This window comes from Myodes glareolus, chromosome 18 (assembly GCF_982192425.1).
Source record: "Myodes glareolus chromosome 18, mMyoGla1.1, whole genome shotgun sequence".
Lineage (NCBI taxonomy): Eukaryota > Metazoa > Chordata > Mammalia > Rodentia > Cricetidae > Myodes > Myodes glareolus.
This window is the reverse complement of record NC_142043.1, coordinates 32,415,291-32,442,069: the sequence shown is the minus strand read 5'-3', so window position 1 is coordinate 32,442,069 and position 26,779 is coordinate 32,415,291. Positions and strand designations below refer to the sequence as shown.

Below are 26,779 nucleotides of genomic sequence, written 5' to 3'. Positions count from 1 at the left end.
TACCCTTAGGGCGTCTCCGAACCCTCTCCCACCCAGCTCTGTTCTGGGGTACAGGATTTCATCCAGAGCACCTGACGGTCCCCAGGGCTGGTTCCGGCTGCTGTTTACTTGTGCCCACGCGGGGGTAGCTCTGATTTGGGAAAGGGAAAACGGTTCCCACCGGCCCTGCCCCGCCATGCAGCCCATCACAGGGATCTCGTACCTTTGTACCTCTCCAGGACGTCCTCGTAGGCCTGGAGGTACTCCTGCTCCTCCACGTACAGATAGGCGGCGGGGGACAGGTACCCCGCCATGCCGAGGTCTGGGGTGCTGGCCGCGCCCGTGGGCCCGCGACCCGAGAGGGGGCGTCAGAAAACCCAGGCTGGAGGGACAGCGCGGCGGCAAGCCCGGGGCAGCGACCCCAGGGAAGGCTTTGGGTGGTCGCGGGCGGTGGCGCGGGGCAGGCAGCCTCCTGAGCCTGCGCCCCGGGCCGCGGCGCTGCGGAGGACAGCGCTGCCCCGCCGGGATGCGCCGCGCTTCTGCGGCATCTCCGGGCTGCGCCGCAGACGCCCTCCCGGGAGGAGGAGCAGCAGCGCTGGGCTCCGGCACCGCCCTCCGGCCCGCCCACCGCCCCCCGCCCGCCGCCGGTCCCAGCGCGGTTTCTATTTGGGACCCACAACAGGTGCGGGGAAACAAAGCCCTGGGGCTTGTCCCTACTGAAGGGGTTGGAGGCTCTCCCCGAAGAAGGGGTATCGTCGACCATATTGGAAGTACTTTCCCTCGTCCATCTGAGGGCATAGAGGACCAGGTCACTGTAACAGGGCACGAAAGGGACTGACCCGCGTCCTGGGGACGGACGTCGAGACCTGGTGGCCTCTGGAGGTGGCAGGGCGCTTCAGGGCCTGACAGTGCCTCCAGGGTCAGAGCTGCTGCAGACCGGCCGGCGGCCCCTCCCTTCTGCCCCCCAGAGCCTGCCGGCGCATCTGCTGCTGCTCTAGGAAGGACTGTCCATTCACCACAGTCCCGACTACTGTCCCCTCCCTTTTCCCTCCTATTATTCACAGCACATAGTACCAGCATCCATTGAGCAAAGTGGATATGGTTATCTTAAATTTGGTTCGTCATATGCTAAAATAAGTATTTTTAAAGGACCCCAAGATGAACTAACTGGCACTAGGCATGTAAATGGATGTTTTTCAAAACACTGACTGGAGTCCAGCAGCTGTAGATGGAATCTTGCATCCTCATTGTGGGTCACCAGCAAGTAACTGATTGTCTTCATGGGCAAATATGGGAAGATAGTAACTAAATGAAGCTCTGGGTACAAAAGGGTTTTTTAGTGTTAGTTACCACTATTTCCATGCATACAAAGCCCACTCGTTAACAACCATCTGGATATATGACACTTCTCTCTAAATCTTCCATCTCCTATTCCCTCCTTTTGTTTCTATTGGCCTCTCCCCCCTTGACTCTTTCTTCGTTGATGTTTAATGCTGTGGAATTGAAACCATTTTCTGTCAACACTATATGAGGATGAAATATGCTTGAAAAGTGATTTCTGTTAGAATCAGGGCAGGTAACTCCTCCTCGGCAACTGACCTGCTTTTATTTCCCCAAATAAAGCAAGACCTCATCTCTCTTCTCAAGCTAGATCACTTGTCTAGACTGGTCTCTGGTCTGAGTTTGATCCCTGCGTACAAATAAAACTCAATAAGTCATTCTTGTGCATATTAGTTTATGTAGTAACTTGGGACAACTTCTTGAAATGAAGAGTTAGCAATGAGTTCCCACTTCCACACGTCATTCATACAGACAACCCTCTCTGAATACACAGAAAGGCCACAGAAGGAAAAGTCCACGACTTCATCAGCAACCGACACTCAGTAGCATCCGGTTTTATGAATATAGTCAGCACATATTTTAGTGTTTTTAAACTGTCCATTTAAAGAGCCAGTCAGAATGAACACAATTAGCATCTGGGGTTCAGCCTTTGCCCCAAGCATTCTTGAAACCGTAACAGTGGGTGGATATGCTAGTACTACACTATAATCCACAGGAAGGCAACAAGACCATAGCATCAAAGAGCCTGGCTTTGAAGTCAAGACCGCCTGAATCCAGATCCTAACTGATGGATGGCCTTGGGTGCTTCTACTCACTGAGGGCGTCTATGAACTGAGAAAACCACAGGTCCTATTGTATAGTCTGCTTGCAGACCTCGTGAGATGTATCTGTACCTGCTTAGAAGACACCGCACTAGGCACACGGCTACCACTTCATTATAGAGTATTTTCCATGTGCAAGAATGTTTTACATTTTCTATTTCTAGCTTACATGTCTCTATCCTATTTATCGCCACAGCCATGACTCTTCAGTTAGGAAACTGGAGCTGAGAAAAGTTCAGTAACTGTCCAACTAAAACCCAGCTAGAGATGGGCATAGTTGTGTACATCTGCAATCCTGGTATTGGAGAGATGGCAGCAAGGGGGTGAGGATTCACGGTCAGCCTCAGCACACTGCCAGAGAACTTGTGCCAAATGAGAACCTAGCTCATAAAACAGCAACAACAGACTCAGTGGTGGTGGCAGAGGAGGAATTAAATCCAAATCTTCCTACATTCAGCATCGGATCCTCCAGTTCAGTGGTTCTCAATGTTCTTAATGCTGCTGCCCTTTAATACAGTTCCTCATGTTGTGATGACTTCCCCCAGCCATAAAATTATTTTATTGTTATGTCATAACTGTAAGCTTGCTACTGCTATAATGCAAATATCTGATACAAAGGATATCTGATGCGAACCATCTAAGGGTCGCAACCCACAGGTTGAGAACCACTGTTCCAATCAGCCAATCCTAGCCTTAAAAAACATCTCTTTTTAAAACATTATCACTGAAGAACCAAGGGCATTTACTGGTAATTTCAAGACAGAAAATCCAACTGACAATACCCTACAGCTAAGAACAGCAGATGTGTATTACTCACATCTAAAATGCACTTATACAGTGTTACAAAGTCCCCATCCTTACCTATTACTCAGTCTCAGTGATCCGAGAAAGAGACACAGGAGCCCTATAACTGCAGCTTTTAATATAATGAAGTGACAATAACTTCCCCACCCCAGAGACAGGGCTTGTCTGTAGCTTTAGAACCTGTCCTGGAACCCACTCTGTAGACCAGGCTGGCCTCAAACTCACTGAGATCTGCCTGCCTCTGCCTTCTGAGTGCTGGGGTTAAAGGCGTGCGCCACCACTGCCCAGCAGTAAATATTTTTTCAGTGCTGTGCATCAAACCAAGGCCTTGGGCAGCCAAGGCAAGGGCTCCACCACTGAGCTATCTGTAGATAGAGATCAATAAAGTATCAGAAACACGTCACCATCACTGACTTCCTAGAACACAAACCTGATTGCATTACTGCACTGCTCTAAGACCTTCCAGCGTCTCCACTGTGTGCAGTGGGAGCAGCCCCAAGGGCTCAATACTGCACCTCCCAACGCAGTTTCTACCCTCCTTGTAATCCCTACACTTAGCTACACATGCCGCTTGCAGGTCACATTTAAACAAGCCCCCTGTCTGTGCTCACGCCGTTCCATCCTTTGAAGTGGCCTTCCCTGTCACCCTAATTCTATCAAGCTCTTTTGATCTCAGATCAAGTAGTACTTCCTCTCAACACCCTTCCAGGAGCCTCCCACATCTCCCTTCTCCCCAAGGTCAAGGAGACTCCTCCGGTTCTTTTAATATTAGGTGCGTCCAGCCATGACGGCTAATCTCTCAAAGCATGCTGTAACCATCTGGCAACACATCTATTCGTTATATTAACTATGACTTTTTTAAGGCAGAACTGTGTTCTCTTCTGTGTTTTACTCAACAGGCATGTGTTAACGACAGATGAATTAAGTCATCCTACGGCCCACGTGGCTTTTTGACTCAGGGGACATTTCACAAACAACTCTACTCCAATGGCCTTAAGAACTATCACATGAGCACCACAAACTTCTCCCCACTCCTGACCTGCACCCCATCTTTCACAAGCGATGAATTCCAAACAAGAGTTGAGTTCCAAGAAGAACGTCAAACGTGTTGTAAAAGTAGAAGTGGAAGTTTTAGTGACACGTTTTCAAACTATCCGTGTCACCTGGCTCCCTCAGACAGACTATACCCTCACTGCACTGGGTAAACAGTGGCCAGTCTGATACATAATATACCTGAATCTCGTAATTTAGACACACAAGGGATTAAATAAACATCGTGGACTGGCTCCAACTCTGTCCTCCATGTGGGATTATCATTTGTGATTTGCATAGCAAACATGTAATTTACTAATATTTTAAAAAGCCGTAATATAGCCGGGTGGTGGTGGTGCACACCTTTAATCCCAGCACTCGGGAGGCAGAGGTAGAAGGATCTCTGTGAGTTCAAGGCCAGCCTGGTCTACAATAGCTAGTTCCAGGACAGGCTCCAAAGCTGCAGAGAAACCTTGTCTCAAAAAACAAAAAACAAACAAACAAACAAACAAAAAACAAAAAAAAACCCACAATATGCCTCTACACTTCTATATTGTTTGTTGTTCATTTAGTTTTATTCTATTTTTTGAAGAATTTGTATGACTTTAGAAGTAGATACTTTGAGGTCTCAGTATCCCACCTCAAACTCAGCGGACATTTCACAGAGCCCAGCACTGGCCTCTGCCCTCAGACCTGCAGTACCCTCTGAACCACTGCTCTCCCTGACCCCTCCATGCCTTTGCTGCCTACAGTGCTCACTGGTGGGGAAGAACAGCTCCCGTGGCATATACCTGCTAACATGTTCTGGAGTTTATGTAATTACATTCCCACCGACAAACACCTACCTGTTTCTACCTCATTAACTCCTTCACTACACAAACAAAACATCCACCTCCTGCAAAAACTACATGTTGGGTGTGGTGGTGCATGACTTGGATCCCAGAATCCGAGAGGCAGAGATGGCAGATCTCCAAGAGTTTGATGCCAACCTGACCGACATAAGGAGTCTCAGGCTAATCAGGGCTATACAGTGAGTTCATATCAAAGCAAACAAAAAACACACAAAAACCAAAACAACAACAGAACTACAGGGAATGGGCACCCTGCTTTGATGCCTGAGGCTTTCCACGCCGACAGCTTGCACACAGCTTCCCCTTCACCTATGTTCTCCTTTTGCTGAGCCAAAAGTCTGGGTCTGCTAGTGTCCTTCCGCTCCTGTGAGGCTTGGACTGCAGTGGGCTCTCAAGAAGACAGAGGCAGGCCCGATGACTAAACACAGACAGGAGGGCAGTCAGGGCCAAGGCCCAAACCGCCTCACTCTCACTTGACTTCCAATGGCCATCTTCCTCCCCTTCCCCTTCCTGCTCCACCCCTCCTTCTGGAAGGCTGGGTGACACCAGCCAGCATCTCACAACAGAAGCCAAAAGAAGCTCAGGGCTGTTGCCCCAGAAACCCTGACTACAAAGTGATTGGCCAAGCTGTTTGTTTCTCTTATAATCCAAAAATCCCACTGGGGAACCCTATGGAGACTCTAGGCACCCTGATGGCTGAAGACAAAGCCCCAATGTTGCATTACCTGGGAAGCAAAAGCAACTATGAGTGCACAGCCCCCAACCCTGCCTAGCTACAACTTGGGGACAGGAGAGGGAAGGAGGCCTGAACATCTGGCCTTTAGCCTTTGGCCTTTGTAAGTGAATCTCCAGAGACATACCCTGTCCATCCTGCCCCATTACCATTTCCAAGAGTGGGGGAAAACTTAAAGGAATGCAGAGCTATCCACCCGGAAGCCACTCTCCTGCAAACTGACCCACACAACCCATATGTATGCCTGCACAAGCCCCAGGGGAGCTACGGGCCTGAAAGCTGCTTCCTTGGCGTTCTCAGTTTTCAGCTATGTAAAACAAGCTATCCCTCGCACAGGACAGAAACACTGGCCTCTCCCCATGTATTAATTAATCCAGAGTACATAATGGTCCCTCACAAACACTAAGGACACAAAGCACCTATGGATACATGATGCATACAGAAAAGCTACATTTAAAAAAAAAAAATGTCCAAATTGCTGGGTTGTGCTCAGCATCCTAGGTACCAAAAACCATGAGACTTGAGTTAGACCTGCGTATCTCAGTGCCCTTGGCGGGGAGGAAAGGGAAAGAAAGAAAACGAAGGCTGGCCTCCCCCAGCTTCCAGCAAAATCCTCCAGAAAGTCTATGGTATTAATACTCTCGGGTTGCCTCGATGGTCAGTGTGCATCCACAGTAAGTTTAGCACAGATACCTGTAAATATTTGCTTGCTTTCAGAATCTATCGATTCATCCAACCAGAAAGCAGAGCCAAACAGCTTAGTCACCAGTGCAGGGAGGCGAAGCGCTCCGGGAAGTAAACATGGTCATTTCCTCCCCCACCTGAGACAAATTTCTCCCCAGCGCATCAGCTTGCAGATACAGCACCAGGGAACAGAGGGGTGAATTTCTGCCACCCTGATCCCCTCTCCATCCCCTCCCCCACTTACCTGCTATCCGAAGCACAGCCCTCTCAGCCGGGTCCAGCACCGAGCCCCCTTGAATCTTCCTTTTGGACCGCTCGTGTTTAGGCAGATTCCAGGGTAAGGTGTCTCCCGGAGCTGGAGATGCTGAACCAGATTTCTGGCTGAAATCATCCTCGTCAGAAAAATCCGCAGAGGAGGACATAGAGCAGCGGTAGGACGCGTTCCCGGAGCTCTGAGGAGGATGACACAGGAAAAGCTTAGCGGCAGAAGGCTCACAAACGATCCCCGCTCACAAATGATCATCAGTTACGATAACTCTGCCCTCTCCCCACCTCCAAACTGCTCTCTCTGCCCGCCAGAGAAAACACACACACATAAAAATAAAACGAACTCCCGGGCTCACCATATTTTCTTGGCCAAGTCTGCTCCAATAGAAACTATAAGCAAGCGGCTCCAATACATGAAGACCAGAAGGAAGAAGTGTGTGGCCTGCGCTCCAGCCACCAGCTCAACAAATGACTAGCCCAACAATGAAGCCAGAATCAACAGCCTTCCTGTGACAAATCTATAGTATCTGGCTCCCCCACCAGGACAGAAGAAACATTTTCCATTACTAGCCTTCTGGTTAATTCATTAATGCAACTAACTTTAAGTTTCAAAAACAAAGCACAAATGCAGGATGTTGGGTTCCACCTCCTTTCCGCTTCAAGCCGCCTAGTCGCGGGAACCTCCTTTTAACCAGTTCTGAGCCCTGTGTGCTCTTTATTTAATTTTCTGCATGAGCCTGAAGCAGGTTCCCAGAAAAGGCCGAGGAGGGAGGGAGGGCTGATTCTGAGAAGAGCCTTTTCTTAAGACTGGGAGAGCACAAAAGCCTGTTTTCAAAAGCCAAAGGCAACGCCAATAAACAAACATCTGAACTCAGTTTAGAGTTCTTGAGATAATTTAAACTTCCAGCAGGGAACAACTGCCAATAATGTAAATGAGAAGGACACAGCGCAGGGACAGGAAGCCACGCTCTCAGCAGAAGCCATCACACAGCAAGATGAGAAACACGGACTTTTACCAAAAACACTTTGCCTGAAGGTTATTCCTCTCAGATTCAGCAGGAGCTTGGTATCCTCAGACTCAGATTTTTCATAAAAAGGCACACAGCGCTATCCCTTCTTTTTTAGTGGATTGTGTCTGTAACTATTTAGACAGTCTGTAGCTCAAGGAGAAAAAGATGCCGAATATCTGTGCTGTGGACTTCATTAAAAATTCTCAAAAGTACTGAAGGGTGGTAGTCTTCATTTGCCTCTTTGCTGGGGCTCAAGGTGAAGATGCCAAACTAGCATAGTTTGAATTCCTCGAGATGAAAGTTGTAGCAATGGGTTCCCAAGCAGCAAGCTGCAGGCAGAAATCTCAGTGAGGCAAGCTCCAATTTGAAGCAAAAACACTGGTAGCCGCAGCAGCAAAGGGATATGTGCACAACATCCAAGCACTCACACAGGACCTGATAAACAGGCTATGACGGCATCAGGACCACTGCCCACCGTTCAAACCGCAGCTGTTCATGGCCAAAGCACGATGCATGGTAATATTTATCTAATTTATGTTCACTTTCCTGGTAATAGGAAGACAGTAAGCAAACTTGAGGAAAGTAAATGAATAAACTTGAATTTCTGTATTTTAAACCACAGCATTTGGCTGTTACCAACCCAATTTATTTCCCTAAGCTTTTCTGAAAATTCAAGTTGACTTATCTGAGGTTTGCTGTTGGTGGGATCTAAAGGGGGAGACACTCTTAAGGACTTTTAGGGGTTATTGGAGTTCTCTGGTTGCCTCGTGCTCTTCAAAATGGCTTTCTACCTGTCCTTTCTTAAGGCCATCCTTTATCTTTGAGATTGGATTTCCGCACTATTTTAGTGAGAGCAGTAATTTGCTAATCTGTCCTGAGATGGGAGGAATAACTGTGCCTTTCCAAAAACCACTGGTTATTGATTTTTGCAGAGTAAATTTTTTTAATGGTCAGAGTCTCAGCTGACTGAACAACAAAATGTGATTTATGCCATGACAGCAACACTATTAATCACCTTACAGCCAGATGGGAACAGTTACTTCCCTGGACCCAAGGGTGTTGACTGGCACAGCCTCTAATCTGGCCATGCCACTGATAACTAGATAAGAGAACAGTAAGAAAAAAAAATTATCAGGACCACGTCTTTCAACAGTTTACTATAGGGACGTACAGATCACACACATTTATATCAGACATGCTTCTAAGCAGCAACGCCCCTACACCCCTACTTGTCTACAGGGTTCAAGCCTTTTAACAGTGAGAGTATTACACTTTTTTCCCAAACACACACAGACAAAAATCACTTTTAGAACTGGAGGTACGTTCTACAAAATGAAAGCCCGTTTGACAGCTGGAAAATTGAGACTATATTTAAATGAAGCTACTTCAAAGTGGAGAGCTCACATAAATTTTTATAGTCCTTATTGATCTGTAATGACTTGCCAAATCATGTCACTATCTTGGGGCTGGAGAGAATAGTATGAGAACACCACTGTGTTTTATTTGTTTGGAGAAAAGTAAACAGTTCTCTGACCCAAACTCTAGAGCCTGACCTTTGATGAGGGCTTAGGACAAAGGAAAAAGACCCCAAGAGCATCAAAAGCTCCACGTTCCTAGTTCTTATTCTATTGGTTGCCTGAAGATTAACTCTTATCAAAATACAAATATTCATGTCCATCCATAGGGGACTAGTTAAATATACTGTATCTATCCCATGGGCTACTCTGCAGCAAGTAAACAAAAATGTTGATCGACATTTAACAAAGAAGAAATAATTCATATATAATGAAACCTTAAAAAAATCCATATACATATGTGTACCCACTGTGTGTATAAAAAGACAGATGATGTATTACTATTCAAGAGTGGTTATCTCGGGGCAATGACAAAGATTAACACGTTTCATTTGTTTCTTACAATTTTTAAATTCACCAAAAGAAAATGTCCAGAGAAAATATCAGATATGAAAACTAAGTGAATGGAGCCCACTGAAGCCTCCTTCCAGAGCGAAACACATAAGCCATTACACAGAAACTACATCAGCAAATGCACAGGATTCTCTGGCCTCCTGACCCTGGGGTTAGGGCTCCAATTCACACCACCCTCTGTCATCACCATTTGCAGATAACAAGGGAAATAGGAACTAGTTCACCAGAAAGGGAAAGGGTGATTGGGTTGTGAAGACAAAGCTGACATTTGTCGCTCTCTTTTTCCCCATGAATGGGTGTGCACTACCTCTGTACTCATACTGAGTTTCTATAACCAGAACAAATAAAAACACTAGGCTGTGATGACTCAAACAACCCTGCACCGGGTCTTCTACAACTCGAGATATTAAGCCAATTTTATCAAATTAGATCACCAAAAGATCACTCTAACGTTCCTGATAGCCAGTTCATTTACATGGTACAGAAACAACCCAAATCTTCTAATTCCGGGATAATTATGTAATGTGACATTTTTAAATGGACAGTAACTCTGCGCCGTCGACAGTAGGACTGCCTAACTGGATGTGACCCAGCCCGCACGGCCTGTGAGAAACTGCCAGGAAATTGTCTTGGCACCGGGTACCCTCTAAAGCCACTGGGAAACAAATCCAAAGACAAGGATTCTGTTAAAGAGCCAGACATCCAGAGTCCCACGGGTTGAAGAGCACACTCTCACTGGCCCACACACTCATCGCCTATCCACATGTCTATATATGTATGTTTCGCATTAATTTTTTTAAAAAGATAAGAGAAGAGGGGCTTGGAGAGATGGCTCTGAGGTTAAGAGCACTGGCTGTTCTTCCAGAGGTCCTTGAGTTCAATCCCCAGCATCCATATGCTGGCTGACTTACAATCATCCATAATGAGACTTGGTACCCTCTTCTGGCCTACAGGCATACATGCAGCTAGAACACTGTATGCATAATAAATAAATAAATTTTGAAAAAAAATAAAAATAAGAGAAGATTTACACAAATCCTGATTATGGGCTATTTTATAAGATGTCTGTCCTAGATTCTACAAAACAATTTATAGTTTGAAACATACTTCCTAAAAAGAAGGGACTCTTCAGTATGTAACAGACCAAAAGGGCCACCAAATATGTGTGTATGTGCATGTGTGTATGTGTGTGAGTATGTGAGAAGAGAGAGAGAGAGAGAGAGAGAGAGAGAGAGAGAGAGGAACCATGATTGAACTCTGCATTATTTAAATAAAAGGGAAGGGAAGGGGAGGGGAGGGGAGGGGAGGGGAGGGGAGGGGAGGGGAGGGGAAGGGAAGGGAAGGGAAGGGAAGGGAAGGGAAGGGAAGGGAAGGGAAGGGAAGGGAAGGGAAGGGAAGGGAAGGGAAGGGAAGGGAAGGGAAGGGAAGAAGGAATGGAGGAAGGAAAAAAGGAAAAGAAAGGAAGGAGGAAGGAAAAAAGGAAAAGAAAGGAAGGAGGAAGGAAGGGAGGGCAGGAGAAGGAAGCGAGGGAGGGAGGGAGGGAGGGAAGGGAGGGAGGGAGGGAGGGAGGGAAGGAAAGAAGAAAGAAAGAAAGAAAGAAAGAAAGAAAGAAAGAAAGAAAGAAAGAAAGAAAGAAAGCTAAAAGCACATCCTAGGGAGAATTGGGAAAAATCTAAACATGAGTCATGACGGTTTATCACATATATCAGGACTATAACTTTCTAAGGTGTGACAGTAATATGATAGTTGTAGAAAAGATGTCCTGATCTTAAGGACACGCAGACTAAAGAAACATGATGTCTGTAATTACTTTTAATTGAGTTAAACAGAACTAGCCACTGTGATGATAGGATAACTACTCTTGATTCGGGGGAGGGTCCAAACGAAGAATTGAGGGGAAATATGTAAAAAGTCTTTTAGCTGCCTGTTGTGGAGAGGGAGGGTAGGGACTGAGCCAAGTCTAACCCTTGTGAGACAATACAGGTGCTCTGCTTCTTGGCTGACATCCTCAACCCTTGTCTGGCCTTGACTTAGCTATGCAATCCACGGTGCTCTCCAACCCATGGTCATCCTGCCGCAGACTCTCAAATGATGGGATTACAGGCATCTGACACCACACCCTCCGGCTCTTTTTCACAAGTAACAAGGATTAGCTTCCTCTTGTTTTAAGGCTTAAAAGTCACATCCCGTTTATGAAGCTCCATGTTGTTTATCTGTCCATCCACTGGTGAACACTTCAGTTGATTCCATAGCTTGGCTATTATGGCTAATGGGCGGGACTGCAACATTAACTGAAGTTCCCATTAAAAGCATGGCTTCGAACTGGAGACAGTCTTCACTAGAATCAGGACTGGCTTTCTTCCTGCTTAATCAATATATTCCACCCAGATGCATCGTTTACTGAGTGACTGTAATCAGGCACTAGACATTTTAACTCATTAGTTGAGCATCTGAAACAACAACCCAAAACAGAAAAAGATTTTGGGGGAACTTGAATTTCTTATCTATGTCCACTCTATTAGAACAACGTGGAGCCAAAACTTGGTACCTTCCAACTGCAAAGCCTGTCTTCTTGATCATACTGTGTTCTTGCACTAGAGAAAACAGAACATGCTCAAAGCCCTCGAAGATCTTCCCATGTATTTGCAGGGCATGAAAGTAGTAGTTTGAGGTCACCCTGGGCTACACAGCAAGAATTAGCTTAAAAGGCAAAGGTATGAAAATACAGACATCAAGGACTAGCTTGTATTTAAATATCTACAAATATGACTTTCCACAGGAAGAATATTTTAAATAATTTACCAAAGAGAAAAACAAACATGTCCCTGAAAAACAGTCCCACAAAACAGAAAGAAATCAGGGACACAACTAAAAACACTTCTGTAGCTAGACAATACTTAATCTTGCATTTTATGGTGATGTTTGTTTATATCAGCCATTTGAAAATATGTCTTACCTATCCATAGGCTCCTTCCTTGAAGGAATGTGAAAGATGCTGGAAATACAGAGACTTACAAGTAAGTATCTATCCTTACAAATTCAGCTTAAAATGTATCTTCTAGGAATACTATAGAAACACTGATACAAATAAGTCAACTTCAAGGGAACAGTGGAATCTGACTGGACCACCAAACTGCAGCACAGCACACCTCTGGGAGAATGCTACCCAGTGTTGCCAAGGGCTGGCAAAGACTGGTAGGAGAGGGTGTTCTGGGGTCAGCCGGGCAGTTTTCAAAGGCAAATTACTGGCAAATATTTAACGCTATGAAGACTTCATATGAAAATTCAGGTATCGAACACATACGCTTTTCATTCTGGCATAGTCTTCACCTGGTCCTTTTTCTTTTTTTAATGATACATAGTCTGAGACTCCGGTCATCATTTCAGGGATGGTGATACCACTGTATTCAGAGAATAAAGGAAAGATAAAGGGTGGGAGGAAGGAGGCACAATGCTAAGCAACAGAATGGGAGTGAAAGTGTTTTTGTTTTGTTTTTTGAGACTGGGGTTTCTCTGTGTAGCCCTGGCCGTCCTGGAACTCACCCTGTAGAGCAGACTGGCTTCACTCACAGAGCCTCTGTTTTGTTTTATTTTAAACCTTTATTTATTATGTATTCAGTGTTTTGCCTGCATGCCTACACACCAGAAGAGGGCACCATATCTCATTTTAGATAGTTCTAAGTCAGCATGTGGTTGCTGGGAATTGAACTCATGACCTCAGGGAAGAACAGCAAGTGCTATCTCTCCAACTCCATCAGAGTGTTTTTAATAAGACAAGAACTATAGAGGATGGCCAGAAAAAGACAAAATGGAGGCAGTATGGAATATTTTAGTTAAGTGGCTATCCAACAACACCAGGTGACATCAGTTTTCCCTAAGTGCTGAGTCAGTCTCCTCTATTATGGTAAATATCTTTAATTCTCAGGAAATGTTAGAGAATTGTATGAGACTACAGATGCTGACTCATACTTCCCAGGAATCTCCCGCGATACCCACTGGCTTCCGGCTGGTTTGATTTTACCTGCATTAACCTACCTACGCAATGTCATGAGAGAGACTTTGATTCTAAGTACTTCAAAACAAGGACGTGGCAATGGTTCCTGTTAGAAAGAAGATACGGGCTAGGGTCACATCTTGTGTAGAGCCTGAGGCATAAAAGCAGACCCTTTGCAGAGTCCATACGCCCTCTGCCATCTATGTTGTTTTGTAGAAAGTTGAAGTTGCATACATGATGACTGAGTGAATACTGGAGAATAGCCGTGTGACCTTGAGAAAACTGCCTGGCTCCTGTGGGCTTTCATTATTTCATGAGAAACAGGAAACACGGCGGTGCCAGTGTGTGCAGCTGCACTGGCAGAAGAAATGAGCATTCTTGAAATTTTGGATACTAGGTGATGCTACTTACTCAGGCTTGCTGTATCCGAGAGCAGAAAGCTGACGGCAGGGGACCAGGAAGATTGTAGGACTGCAGCAGTGAGACAAAGTCCACCAAACTCCCTTATCTGTCACCTCCAAACTTAGCAGATAAAGCGTTCTGTTGTTTGGGGGTGCCCTTGTGTCTTCCCAACATGTTCCTTTTTAATTCGCTGTTTCCACTACCAGAGACAACAGCAAAAGACTAAATGTACCAGCAGACCAGCACTTTAAAAACTGTAGCTGCTTAATTGTTCCCCACTGACAGGGAGAGAAGGTTGTATCTCTACGGGTCCTTATGCTTCCATTTCATTACCTATTTTCCTTAATGAAATTGCAGAAAATTGCTTTCATAAGCATGTTCTCACTTCAAGCAGTTATTAAGTCAAGAATTACTGCTTCATTAAACACACTACACACACACACACACACACACACACACACACACATACACATACAACAAACTTTTGTTATTACACTGGAACAAAGCCTGAAAGCTTAGAAGAAGTTTCCACTCAGAAGAAAGAGCTGCCATATATGCATTGAGAAGAAAATTTTCCCCCTTTGAACCATACTTGACTGGGACCTAGAACCATAGCTGGGCACAAAGAGACGCACTGCCTCTGAACTGGAGTGGTGGGAAACTCAACCTAGCTGGGATGCTGAACACTAGGCCAGTTCAACCAGACATCACCACCACCAACCCCATCTGGGTATTCATGTTAAATGCATTCTAAATCCCTCCATTAACACTTAGTTTCTCCCTAAGATTTGTCAGTCAGACCAACTCTGAGATCCAGTCTGAGCAACTATGGCTGACTCAAAACCTCTACATCTAGAAGAGCTGCCTTGTTTTCCCATATCCTTACAGTAGATCTTTCTCTCATAAATTAACATGGCCTCCTCTCTCTCTGGATGTCCCTATAGAAAGTATATGGCAGGGCAGGAAGCAAAATCAATCTGCAAGGGAATGCCTATTTTTTTTTAATTATACTAACCTTGATCTGTTAATACTAAAACTGTACAAAGAGCTTTAAGTCTAGATGAAAACAGATTCCCTAGGCTCACACCAAAAAAAAAAAAAAAAAAACCATAAAGGCCCCCTTGGATTTGGATTTGGGGGAGCATCTGTGGGGTGTCAATTCAGAACTTCTTAAATCTTGGAAAAGGATCCCCAGAGGAAGGGATGTCGAGCGGCACAGAGTCAACTTTTCAGAGGCCCCAGGGGTTAGATCAGAACCCCGGAGCAGAATAAAGGTCCCTTGGAGGCAGTCACAGGGAGTGCAGCAGGGGAGTCCAAGCACAGCCTGAAGCCACTAGTGTCCCCCTCCCATTCCTTTACACTCTGGGATATGCTGTGAAGTAGAAGAAGTGGGGGCCATTTGGAAAGGTATAAAGTTCTAGAAGTTTGAACTTGAGCTGAAACAAAAATTAAAGTATCTCATACCACAGCTTCTCATTGTCTAGACGGTAGCTGCTTCTCATGCACACTGGAAACCCAGTTCCTGCAGCCTGGCTTCACTAGGTGGGACCCATGTGCACTGAGATTCAGGGAGAGACATTTTCCAACTAGGGCTAAAAACACCAAGGGTCTCCTCTTTTTCTCTTCTCCTTCCCAAGCACATTTTTTTTTTATTTTTTAAGGTTACTTTGGGGCCTGCAAGACAGCTCAGCAGGTTAGCCCTTGCTGTGCAAGCCTGGTGACCTGAGTTGGAGGAGGAGAAAGCCAACTCCCAAAAGGTGTCCTCTGACCTCACATGTGCGCCATGGCCGGAGCACACACGTGATAATAGCAGTAATAATATTACTACTAATATTACTAATAGTAGTAATATTATTACTACTACTAATAATAATACTACGTGATAATGGTAGCAGTCGTTTTTAAGGTTATTTGAAATTATTCTAAAACCAGGGAAGAAGAGAATCTATTTGAACACTAGTCACTGCTATCTCATTACCAGGTATGAGGTAATTACAGAAGGGTAACGAATAGACCAGTCTGATAATAAATAACGAAGGCTCCAACTACATCACCAAGATTAGAGATGGAGGGGAACGACGGATTTGAAATATTTAGAGAGAAAAAGAAAACCTGAGCAGAAGGCTAGCTGGCAGGGTCGTCAGCTAAGGGAGTTCAGTAGGACCAGTGAGAAGGTGGAAATTAGGCTGGAAGGAGTTAGTATGGGAGCCAGAGAAGAAAGGAGAGCAAGGGTCCCAAGGAATCGACACAAGGAGCAGTCTGGATGCTGAACCTGTGAAGCCATTTGCTGACCCTAACTGTTTGAAGATACGAGGTTAAGTAAACAGAGACCCCCAAGAGACCTGCTGCACTGCATGGTGAGCTGTTGCTTGCAGAAGCCAAACTAGTCAGCAGTATCCGGGCTTGGACAGCTCACAGCACGCCACTGACAGTCTCCCTGAGCTACTCAGCCCTTCCTTTGTGCTTTCCTCATATATACAGAGGACAAAGTGCATCAACCATTTGTGCATTGTCACCTTTCTTATGAGAGACAACATCGTGGACCATAGCAGATGTGTTATGTTATTATTAGTCTTGTAGCAACTTATGAGCCGTGATATTGCTCAAAAACACAAAATAATAATACCCATATTTCTTCTGACCTCTGATTGTCTGAAAGCAGTAGATGAACTGGTCCCACTGTGCTTATAGAGCAAATGCACTCGCTCATTCACAGTGCCCCCAGCCCAGCCCTGCTCACTTACAGTCCTCTGCTCTAGTTCACAGCCCCACGACTCCCTTGCTTGCTCATAATGTGCATGGATGAGTTGTGTGAATTCCAACCCCTGACCTTCCTCCCCTTCCCAGCTGCCCTCCTGACCCTGAAAGATTGCCTGTTTTGTTTTTATCCTCCTTTTCTCATCAAGGGCTTTCCAGCTGGTGCAATGCTTCCTCTAACAATAATAAAAGCAAAGAATGTGTCAAAACACATCAGGACTGATGAGCTCACAGAGAGTGTGTCACAGGTTCAAGCAAGATGGGGTCCCAGTGCTGGGAGAACTCAGAAGCTACCTGCAACTGTCACCTTCTTGCAAAGGAAAAATTCGTTTTCTTAACCCCATGCCCAGCAGTAGAGCCCAACACAACGAAACTCGGTGGTAATTGTGTTGCATATCACTTTGCTTAGGTATTTTTTTTTGTTGGTGTTTTGCTTGCGTATTATGGTTTTTGGTTTTATGTTTTTAGGAATTTTCTTTATATGTGTGTTTCCTTGCTTTTTCTTTGAGGTTTTTGTTTTGTTTTTACTCTGGTTTGCTTTCTTTGTCTTTTAAAGAGAGAGAAAAAAGAAGGCACAAGTGTGGAACTAGTAGAAAAGTGGAGACTCTGGGAGGAGTTGGGGAGGGGAAACTGATCAGAACATACTATCTGGAAAACTTATTCTCTTTTCTTCTTCTTCTTCTTCTTCTTCTTCTTCTTCTTCTTCTTCTTCTTCTTCTTCTTCTTCTTCTTCTTCTCTTCCTCCTCCTCCTCTTCTTCCTCCTCCTCTTCTTCTTCTTTTTTTTTTTAAAAGACAGAATTTCTCTGTGTAGTCCTGGCTGTCCTGGAACCTTTTGTAGACCAGGCTGGCCTTGAACTCACAGAGATCCAACTGTTTCTGCCTCCTAAGTAGTGGGACTAAAGGTGTGAGCCACCACTGCCTGGCTATATGAAAAAATAATTTTTTTCAATAAAAAAAACAATGTGTCAAAATATGTGGTAGCAACAAAAAGAGCCATGAATTTTATCAGAAAAGCACTGCACAAAATGAGTGAACAGCTGTCCACTTGTGCCCCACTCCATTCCCTCCACGGAACTGACCCTGTGCGTCCCTAACAACAAATGTGCTTGTCTAGGCCAAGCACCTAGCTTCTGATAAACCATCAGTGCAGACATTGTTCTTTTATTATTTAGACCGGCAGACACCAAGTAAAGTGAATGACTCTCCTCAACCAATCAGAAGAAGGTCTCATGAGCACATACTCAGGTTTCCAGAAGTTTCCAGAGGACTGCAACACAGATGTCCTGAGTTTCTAGTGGGAGGCAAACAGAAGTTGGGCTCAGGACTGTTAAACCAGTTCTCACCCGAATTTCCAGGCTGCCAGCCTGCCCTACAAATTTTAGCGCTGCCATTTCCACAATCTCTTATGCTAACTTCTTAAAATAAGTTAGTCCGTGGATACATGTGTGTGTTTGAATGTGCATATGTCTGACTGGTGCTGCTTCTCTGACAAGCTGAACTTGGACAACTGGCTACCCCAGATGCCGCCTCGACTCCATTTTAGAGAGGCACAAACACTTGCTCCGGTTGTTTTCCACTTTAGGCAGTCTGCAGGGGCTTCCACCAGCCTGAGTGAGGAAGCCACGTGCTTCATCTCCTTAATTAACTCCCGAAGAGGAGCGATGGACCTCTCCGACCTGCCCACATTCTGAATGAGGACGATCACAACCTTCACTGGCTACTAGGCACTATCAAAGCAGTATGGTTGAGCCTCTAATAAAGCACAACACTAAATGTGTTTCACAGCTTTCACTTGGAGATTAATGAAAATACATTAATTAATTAATTAATTAATTAATTAATACAAGACAATATGAAACCCAAGTCAAATGTTTTACCAAAAACTAGAGGCTATGGTTTCGCCAAAGAAACACGAACTAACCTTCATTCCACAAAACAATGATTTTCAATGCAGATTTTTTTTAAAGATTTATTTATTTATTTTTATTATGTATACAACATTCTGCCTCCATGTATGCCCGTGCGCCAGAAGAGGGCGCCAGATCTTATTACAGATGGTTGTGAGCCACCATGTGGTTGCTGGGAATTGAGCTCAGGACCTCTGGAAGAGCAGCCTGTGCTCTTAACCACTGAGCCATCTCTCCGGCCCCTTCAATGCAGATTTTTTTTTTGTCTACGAAATAAAAAAAATCTACCTTGCTTCATTGTGTAGCAATGATTCATTCATTATCTGTAAAGCTTTTATTTCTAATCAAACCTCAAGAAATATGAGTCATTCATATTTGAGTGTGAGGTCATCAGACTATATCCTGGAAAAATACCTTGATAGAAAAAAAGGGAATCAAGGTTTGCTGAAGGAAGAAAATGTTGCCTATTTCTGATGAGGGATATTATTTCCAGGTGTGTGACTTTTGTTTACACTGTATTTGTTTAACTCTGATGCTGTGTTAGTCTGCCTGTCTAAAACACCTGACGGTCCTAATAAAGAGATGGACAGCCAACCCCAAGGACAGGCGGGGTTGGCAGGCAGCATACACAGAACGAGCAACAAGAGAACAGGAGACGAGGAGATCGTGGAGTCAGTCACACAGCAAGCCATGGAGAAAGAAGTAAAGTAAGGTATATAGAAATAGAGAAAGAAAAGCCCAGAGGTGAAAGGTAAATGGGATAATTTAAGATAAGACAAGCTGGCCAGAAGCAAGCCAAACTAAGGCTAGGCATTCATAACTAAGAATAAGCTCGTGTGTAATATATTTGGGAGCAGGGTGGTGTCCCATCCCCCCACCCCGCACAAAGCCAAAAGAGTAAAATATCCTACAACATTTCATAATTTTCCCTAGAAATATTTTTCACCAACAGAGGCAGAATTTCTAAGGACCAAGTAAGTCCTTTCCTAATAGAAACCCAGGCTAGCTCGATTCAGGAACTAGAGAAGACAAAGTACTTCAGCAGCCTGAAGCTCCAACTCTGAATCTGTGGGTGGGTCTGCCCTCCAGCTCCTAGCACTTCCTCATGCTCCCCAGGCCCAGGAGCTGCAGCCTGATCTTCTCAGGGCCCCTCCAGTTCTCCAGAGGGAACGTGATCGCTGATGTAATCTGAGGGAGTCAGAAGATCTGCCTCCACGCGCTGGTGCCACCACGTCTGAACTGCTCCATTAGAGTTGCTCTTTCCATGTTCCCCTGCCTGTGACAGGCTTGTAAAATGCACATGCTGATAAGAGGGACAAATAAAGCATGGATATGCATCTTAAGCAATTAGTAAGTTGTCAGCAATTTCCTCCAAAGAGGAGGTGTGAACCATCTGAAAGGAATTAGAGGAAGAAAGGGAAAGTATACTTTCTCACCACTGTATAAATTCTTGTCTTCTCATTAAGTAACGAGGCCACAGTTAAAATTCTTCCTGCCAGAATGGAAACCACAGGAAGGATTCTGGGAAGTGTTAAGGTGTGACAGGAAGAACAAAGGCTTTAATATGGGGGTGTTTACAGGATTTCCATTCTGTCTCAGACTAGCTAAGTGACTCTTGTACATATTGTAACTCATAACAATGTTTGTGAACCTTGGATCACTCATCCAAAACTGAGAATAATATCTCCTCCTGTCAGAGTAGTGGTGCAGATCAGATTAATAGATTCTGGTATTAAGACCAAATCTAGCATACAGTGGGACACTTTAAATGGCACCCGTCATCTTGAAAAGCTGTGCTAAAACTATGAGTTTCATTGAGCACTCCTACACTCTCAGCTGTATAGCCTTAAAGCACCTTCTAAACCACTGGAGCTCTTAGTTCTGTTCTGTGCCACACAGGGACAATCGGCCCACTGAAAGTAATAGAAGGGGCACACAGAAAGTGCACAGTGAACATTCAGCAGGTAAGATCCACATTCTTCTTATCCCAACTCCTGTCTAAATACCATCTGGCCTCCTCACTTCTTTCCTGGCCCTCAACAGTCATTCTCACAGACGTTAGATTGAATCTTTAAAACATAATTAAAACAACAGATCTGATATGCCAAAAGTCAATCAAGCCCCGCCCAAGCCATGCAGTCCAGGGTGGGCAGGTGCCACTACAATGAAAAATTTATGATGGAGAGGTGGGAAATATAGAAAAATGGAGCCGAGGACATGCTCGGGGGAAGAGGTGGGAATGTGGTGGCAGGGACAGGTGAGAGAAGCTGGGGTCTATACACTGCCATCGTGCAGCAGGGTAGGGTTGATGAGATGGTGTACAACTGCCTGAAGCTCATGCAGATGCAGACTCAGCCGCTAACCTGCTAACCCGCTGCCCAACTGAAGGATTCCCCTGGCTCTGGACAATGAAGGAGTCCTGAAAGAAGGAAAGTCTGACTTTCTGGATTTCTCAAAGGACCACCATGGTCCGGGAAACCACCAGAGGCCACATTGGTGTCGGTGGTCCATGCTGCTGCCCCAGGACGAATGCAGTCTGTGTCACTGCCCAATGCCTTGGTGATGTCTTTAGGCTTTGCTACCTCGGTTAGCCATGCTGACGCGAGTGGCATGTGCAACCATCTGAGACCACATCGAGGCTTGTGGTCCGTGTAGCCGCTGAGGGCCATGGGTGCGTCAGTGGTCCTGATACGGCCAAGGGCCACATTGATGTCTGCTGCCTGTGTTACAACAGAAACCCATGCAGATGCCCACAGTTGGGACTGCCACCTGAATCCATGTTCATAGCCCTGGGTGAGAAGTGGCTCCGCCCTGCTCCCAACACCGAGCAACACTGCAGGCTCTTCTGAACTAAAGGCATCAGATGCAAACAGAGAAAGACTCATCGGGTCTTACGGGGCTGGCCACTAGGAATCTGACCATGTTTCAATGAACACACAGACAACATAAAATGAACTTTGGGAGGGGGTAGTACGTCAGGGAGGAGGGGTACGGTCATGGGAAGTCTGGGAGGTGAGCACGATGTGCTGCACGATGTGAGATTCCAAAAGATCAATTAAAAAGGTTTTATAAACATAAATTAAAACTAATTTGTAATCATTCATATGCGAAAACCCTCCCATGACTTCCATTTCACTGGGTAAAATCCAAGACCTGTTTTTCCACCCACAAGGCCTTGGGATCCATCCTGAAAGATCTGCTCAAGTACTAATTTTAAGAAAAAAAATCTAACGTAACAGTCTGCTGAAAGTCACCACCCCTTGCCTCCTCCCTTACTCTGCCTCAGTTTCCCCAGCCGCACTGGTCCCTACCTGGCACTTTCCATGTTTATTCTTACTCTGTACTACCTGTGTCCCTCACTCATAAACTCCACAGCTACTGCAGCTTCTACCACTCATACGATACTTATGAAACGGGAAAGCAGTTGGTGAATTCATCTCCAAGAGCACCTACACTGCCCCAAACACGCTGAAAGCGCTCTAAATGCTGACTTCCTCTATAAAGGTCAGCTTCCTCCAGTTTGTATTTCTTTTTCTGTCATCTCACAAGGGTTCCTGCTACACCAGCCCCAAGTTTGTCCTGAACTGGGCAGGGGTGGGGGATGGAAAGCATAATCTCACGTGGTCTGCCCACTTCACACCTAAGGGTCCCCAGTCATCAGCTTCCAGCAAGCTTCCAGGGACACAGGAGAGGTAAGCCAATGAGAACAGGAACACAGCACACAGAGAAGAAAGTGCATCCCGCCGGCAGGTCTCCTCATACCGTGTGGCATCACTGTTCACACCCCTTCACCTCGCTCCTTGGGGACAACCAAGAAACCTTTACCTTGAAAGACCTTGTGACGTCCGGATTTCATATCATTAATATTCCCTCTTCAAAATAACAAAGAGCCTATTTATATATACTGATTCTGAGCTGAGTTTAAATGCTAGTAAATTAAGGATAAAGGTGAAAAGAGATATACGGACTGAATAGTACCTGCAGAGGGGACAGAAAATACCGTCTGACTCCCAGAACTCACGTAACCCTTAAAAGGGAGGAAAATATCTTTTGGATGATACCACTTTTTAAAACTTTTTATTTATTTTTATTCATTTAATTTTTTATTTATATGAATGATTCCACTTTTGACGGAGTTGTTCATTGCCAAAAGCAGATAAAAATCGATGAATAAAATAAACGTAAAATAATTTGATGACCACAATTATTATTTCTTAATTATCTTATAAAATACTACATGAAGTTTTCTCTATTTATGGAGGTTTTATGTTCAACCCAGAATATAAAACCCTGCGACCGAAAGACTGTAGGCTTAATTTATGGATGCCATGTGCTGGGAGTTGGGGCTTGAAAATCAGCAGCTACAGACCTTCCCCGTCCCCTGGGCAGGCATGCACTCCTCTCCTCATGGGCAACAGAGGGGCTGTGCCATCTGTTCTAAGAGGAGGGGGTGAGGAGCAGCTGGACAAACGGACTGCACAGCCCACACGGAGACCAAACCACACCGGGACAAAGCAACATCTTGGCAGACGGGAGCTAGTGCACTCTGACACGGTGCTTTTGTTTGTCTGGTTGTTTAAAACTAGAGTACTTTAGGAATGGAAGCCAGAATTTGGGGGATGCTATGGCTTGAACTGAGCTACCCATCTGGGAAATGTCCTTAGCTATACAAGCATAAAGTAAAGTTTTTTTCAGATATACTAGATTTAGTATCCTAAGAGGCCCTCTTATCGTATAATAACTAAAAATGATGGATAAAATAACAATAATATGTTTTTAAATGCATCGGTGAAGTAGTAAGGAGGAACAAAGAATCTATAGGCTAGAAAGAAAAACAGAAAAACACAGGAATGTTATGGTTATCCCTGGCTTCCTCTGAGCCTGAAGCTTCACTTGGCATCCAAGCACCTGCTTGGTGAACGGAAGACAAAGCCAAAATTGCCTAATTTTAAAAGGCCAGACAAAGCCAGGGGAAACATGAGTCAAAAGAACAAAGCAAGAGCATCCTGGTGTACTGAAGACACTGTCTGTCTCCACTTTGAAGCCAGATAGAGCAGGAAATAAAAACTCCATAACCTCAAGTTGGTCCTCACATGGCCTCCATGGCCTGGATTTAGGATCCCACGTGAAAAGCTCTGAAGTTATCAGTTTATTTTTAGACTCCTCTCAACTAATTCACGTCTGGCAAAAGCAGACCCTCTTCAGAGAAATGTGCCTTCAGTCAGAATCTCAAAAAAATTACCACAGATGAAACACAATCAAACATAGGCTCCTAACAGAGTCTCAAAAGATACAGTGGAACAAGCCTCTCAGCGTTTGAAATCAGACTCACAGGCACAAACACCCTGACACGTGTAAATAGGTACCAGTTATATAACATAAATTATCCAATAATATAAATAAAAGCCAGTGAAAGGGGAATAAAGAACTTACACAAATCAGTAAGGAAAGCAGGAACAACCATATACAGAGAAAATGAAATGCAGAGGCATTTGTGGAGGCAGCACAATGTGCCTAATGACAGAGCAATAGAGAATCTAAGTGGGAAATGTTCCATGCAACTCTATAAAGTATGAGAACGTTCTGTGGTAGGTCAAGACAATGAACGCTGAAGACCTGAGCTTTTCAGGAATAAACAGAGATGCAGGATAACCAGCGGCCATGGAAACAGAAACAAGTGTGTGGGAACATGCTTCAAATGGCAGTCAACCAGAATAGGAAGACAGGCCACTGGAAAGAGGGAGGGGTAGCTATGGCTTACAGACAAGGTGGGGGGAGCAATGCCTCAGTGGTTGCTCTCCCAGAGGACCAGGGTTCAACTTCCAGCATGCACAAGGCAGCTCAAAACTATCTGTAACTACACTCCAAGGGGGAACCAACACCCTCTTCTAGCCCTTGGGGGTACTGCACACACATGGTGCTCAGACATGCATGCAGGCAAAATGCCCATAAACATAAAAATATGCAGGAGTAAAATTGGGGAATAATAAAATAAAGAAAACAGAAGACATACTATGTACAAACGAACAAATAAACTGGGCCAGGAGCTGGAAAGATGATTCAGTGGTTAAGAATGCCTACTGCTCTTGCATAGGACCACAGTTCAATTCTCAGCACCCACAGCAGGGGGCTTGGAGGCAGTCTAACTCTAGCTTCAGAGGATCTGACACCCTCTTCGGGACTTCATGGACATCCTCACACAGGAGCACATACCCACACATGGACACACACACTTTCACAGAAATAAGTAAAAAAAATAAATAAATGGAGACTTAAGGGTGTTTATCACCTAGTCAGACGATAGACAAAGAAGTCGATTAATAAAAGCAGGTAATGCATAAGCCAGTAAGCCCATCATAATCTTTCTTCAACCCTCTTACTCTCTACCCTGCCACCTGAAAACTACACTTCATAGCTCATAAACCCTGTGGAGGACATTACATCAACTAGGTGCCTATAATTCAAGATACCAAGAGGCTGAGGCAGGAAGATCGCATGTGCCTATGAAGAAAAGGTTACCTTGGGTGATACAGATATAAAGCCAGTGCATCTACCCCAACCCCATATCTCAAATCACCAAAGATGACTAAAATTAATACCTTTGGGAGAGGAGATTGCCTCAGAATGGCTGATCTCTTCTGAACCACTTGAACCTCTTTACTGGTACCATCTTCAACTATACACAAACACACTCCTCGGAAGAACTGCTCGCTGCCAGATCTATCTGGAGCCCACACCAGAGATGCTTGAAGACACTCACAGAGCCGTGAGCACTCGTACAGATTCCTTCATGCTGTGGGACAATGGTCTTGTACCCTGTAAAGACTTGTCACTTGTATTGGTTTACTAAAACGCTGATTGGCCAGTAGCCAGGCAGGAAGTATAGGTGAGATGACCAGAACAGGAGAATTCTGGGAAGAAGAGAAAGGTTCATTCTGCAGTCATCACACGCAGAGGACACAAGATGAAAATGCCTCACTGATAAAAGTACCAAGCCACGTCGCTAACACAGACAAGAATTATGGGTTAATGTAAGATGTAAGAGTTAATTAATAAAAAGCCTGGGCTAATAGGCCAACCAGTTTATAATGAATGTAGGTCTCCATGTGTTTCTTTGGGACTGAACAGCTGTGGGACCAGTGGGACAGAAACTTTGGTCAACACCCTCGTGACATAGAAGACATGTGGTAAGACACACTCAATATCTTCTTCCATTAAGTGCTTAAGAGGGCTTTTGTTAGCTTAATTTTAAATCATAGAATTATTTTTGTATAATTTTACATTCTGCTCATGTATAATTACATACAAACTTAATTGTAACTCCTGACTTAGTAGTCATTTAACTAGAGATCATTTTTAAAGTTTAAATTCCAAACTTCTTTTGAAACAATATTTACTTAGGTCCTAGTCATTCCTAGAGGCATTTGGGAAACTCACGAACTGCAGTACAAGCAAGAGTGTCTAACAAGACACAGCACCTGGCTAGAAGCATAAATCTATCTGTGAATGATCCAGGGCCGCCTCTAGCAGTCCTCAGGATCCATCTCTGGGCTTGCTGGGATGTTCACGGAGATAGGCCCGTGACCACAGCTCATGTCCAACTATACTGCTACAGCGCTATACCTGAACTCTCTTGACAACCACACCAACCAGCTGCTCTGGTCCTCTTCCTCCACTGTGCTCACTGTCAACAAGCCTGGCTCCCTTGCAGGAAACATCATCTTGACTGCTTGTCTTATATTAATCTTCCACACATACTGACACCTGTTCTCCAAACCTCAGAATCCCTCCCACAAAGACTGCACCTCCTACTGTAAACCGCAGGAAAGGGGTGCTCAACGCTGCTCCCTTCCCCCCCCCCCACAGTAACTGGCAGGGATGTTAACCTCTGCCTCATCGCTTTCTCTCTATTTTGAAGGCTGTCACACAATCTACTTGTTTTCATCTTCCATCAGCCACTCCAGGCTTCTTCATTCCTGATGATGACATCACCTGGGTCCGAAAAAAAAAAAAACCTAAAACCAATCTACCAGACCAAGAATGTGACCACCAATCTCTGGCTCTCTGGTCCTCTCCTCTTCAAGCTAATGCTGGCCTCCAATCCTTTGTTCCTCGTCAGATCCACTGCTGCCGTTAAGATTTCCCATCCTTATCCGCACCCTCCCCCATGCTGCATTATTTCAGGCATTCTCTTGACATCAGTACCCAGCGGAAGCTATCAATTCCACCCTCCATCGGGTACCAGCTGAGACACTCACCTGAACTCTT

General features: G+C 44.9%; 1 protein-coding gene across 18 annotated transcripts in view; it reads right to left on the bottom strand.

Annotated features, from left to right (window-relative positions):
- Dst (dystonin) overlaps positions 1-26,779 on the bottom strand; it is a 408,649-nt gene that overhangs the window by 304,754 nt on the left and 77,116 nt on the right. For 11 of the 18 annotated variants that reach the window (XM_048430395.3, XM_048430401.3, XM_048430399.3 and 8 more), the window contains exon 4: positions 6,490-6,697. In XM_048430395.3, coding sequence (XP_048286352.3) covers positions 6,490-6,697 — 208 coding nt within the window. Of the gene's footprint in view, positions 1-202; positions 351-6,489; positions 6,698-26,779 lie in introns of those variants that run through there. The other 7 variants (XM_048430404.3, XM_048430405.3, XM_048430410.3 and 4 more) reach the window with 5 other exon arrangements.